Source organism: Haliaeetus leucocephalus, unplaced genomic scaffold, assembly GCF_000737465.1.
Source record: "Haliaeetus leucocephalus isolate CR32 unplaced genomic scaffold, Haliaeetus_leucocephalus-4.0 Scaffold236, whole genome shotgun sequence".
In the NCBI taxonomy this organism is placed as follows: domain Eukaryota; kingdom Metazoa; phylum Chordata; class Aves; order Accipitriformes; family Accipitridae; genus Haliaeetus; species Haliaeetus leucocephalus.
Genome location: NW_010972672.1, coordinates 176,602 through 178,016, shown reverse-complemented (window position 1 = coordinate 178,016; position 1,415 = coordinate 176,602). Strand labels below are relative to the sequence as shown.

The 1,415-nt window shown below is 66.6% G+C and overlaps 1 protein-coding gene across 1 annotated transcript in view; it reads right to left on the bottom strand.

Moving 5' to 3' along the window:
• Window positions 1-738: 738 nt before the first annotated feature.
• The window catches only part of SLC43A3 (solute carrier family 43, member 3), a 4,965-nt gene continuing 4,288 nt past the window's right edge, over window positions 739-1,415 (bottom strand). Inside the window, exon 10 of the mRNA XM_010568061.1 lies at window positions 739-1,411. Coding sequence (XP_010566363.1) covers window positions 1,221-1,411 — 191 coding nt within the window. The 3' untranslated portion in view covers window positions 739-1,220. The remainder of the gene's footprint in view (window positions 1,412-1,415) is intronic.

Sequence of the window (1,415 nt, the reverse complement as noted above, 5' to 3'; positions counted from 1 at the left end):
GGGTATGGGGTGCTGGGGCTGGGTATGGGTGCAGGAGCTGGGGGCTGGTTACGGGGTGCTGGAGCTGAGTGCTGGTTATGGGGTGCTGGGGCTGGTGTTAGGACTGGCTAAGAAGTGCTGCAGCTGGGTGCTGGAGCTGGTGAGGGGAATGGGTGTCAGGGCTGGGGCTGGAGTGCTGGGGCTGGGTATGGGTGCTGGGGCTGGTTTTTGGGGGTGAGGGGCTGTGTATGGGGTGCTGTGTGCCAGGTGCTGGGTGCTGAGGAGGTTCTGCGGCAGGGGGGGAAGTGGGGGTCACATTGGGAGGACGCCAGCCCCTGGAACTACGCCAACTGGGCGCCCACCTACCCCCACCGCCTCTTCACCACCTGCACCACTCTCAGCGCCCGCGGTGAGGGCACCTGCACCCCCCACCCACTGTGCCAGGGCACCTGGGCACTGGGTGGGGAGCACAGCTCTATTGGGGGCAATGGGAAGGGGGTGCTGGGAGGAGGCACAGGCCACTGGTGGCAATGGGAGGGGGCAGTGGGAGGGGGGCACAGGACTACTGGGGACACTGGGAAGGGCACAGGCCATTGGTGGCAATGGGAGGGGGCAGTGGGAGGGGGCACAGGACTACTGGGGGCTCTGGGAAGGGCACTGGGCTACTGGGGGCACAGGCCACTGGTGGCAGTGGGAGGGGGGCACAGGACTACTGGGGGCAACGGGAGTGGGCACTGAGAGGGAGTACAGGGCACTGGGGCGCACTGGGTGCCACCCCATGACACTGACGCTGGCCCCTGTCCCCAGATGGGCTCTGGAGAAGCAAGCTCTGCTCCCAGCTGCACCCCTTCATCTGCCAGTACTGAGGGCACCCAGGGGTGCTGCCATGGCACCACTAGGGACCGGGTATCCATGGTGGCCCCTATCCCTGACCCAGTAAACCAGAGATGCCCTGAGGCTGTGTGTCCATGTGTGCCGGGGCTCCACGGGGAGGGGTCTGTGCCCCCCAGCCCTGGGAGGCAGGCTGGGTGCCCAACCCCATAGCAGACACTGGAGAAGCCCCAGTGGCTGGGGGCGCTGGGAGGGAGGAGCACAGTGAGCAGAGGGGTCATCAATATTTATTTCCCCCCCTGCAAACACACCCTGTCCCGCTGGCACAGCACCACCACCCCCAAAGTCCAATAGAAAAATGGGGCGCAGCAGGTGCTGGGTGCTGCGCCAGCAGCTCACAGGCATGGGGCTCATTGGGGCATCTCGGCGGGGGTCTTGCTGCCGGGGGGTGCTGTGAGGGGGGTGCCAGCAGCTCCCAGCTCCTTGGCTCGCCGCCGGCACTCGCAGACCACCACCACGGGACTGACAAAGGCCACCAGCACCACGGCGATGAGCCCCAAGTTCATCTGGGGGGGGGGTGTCAGGGCATGGGGCCGGGGGGCTGA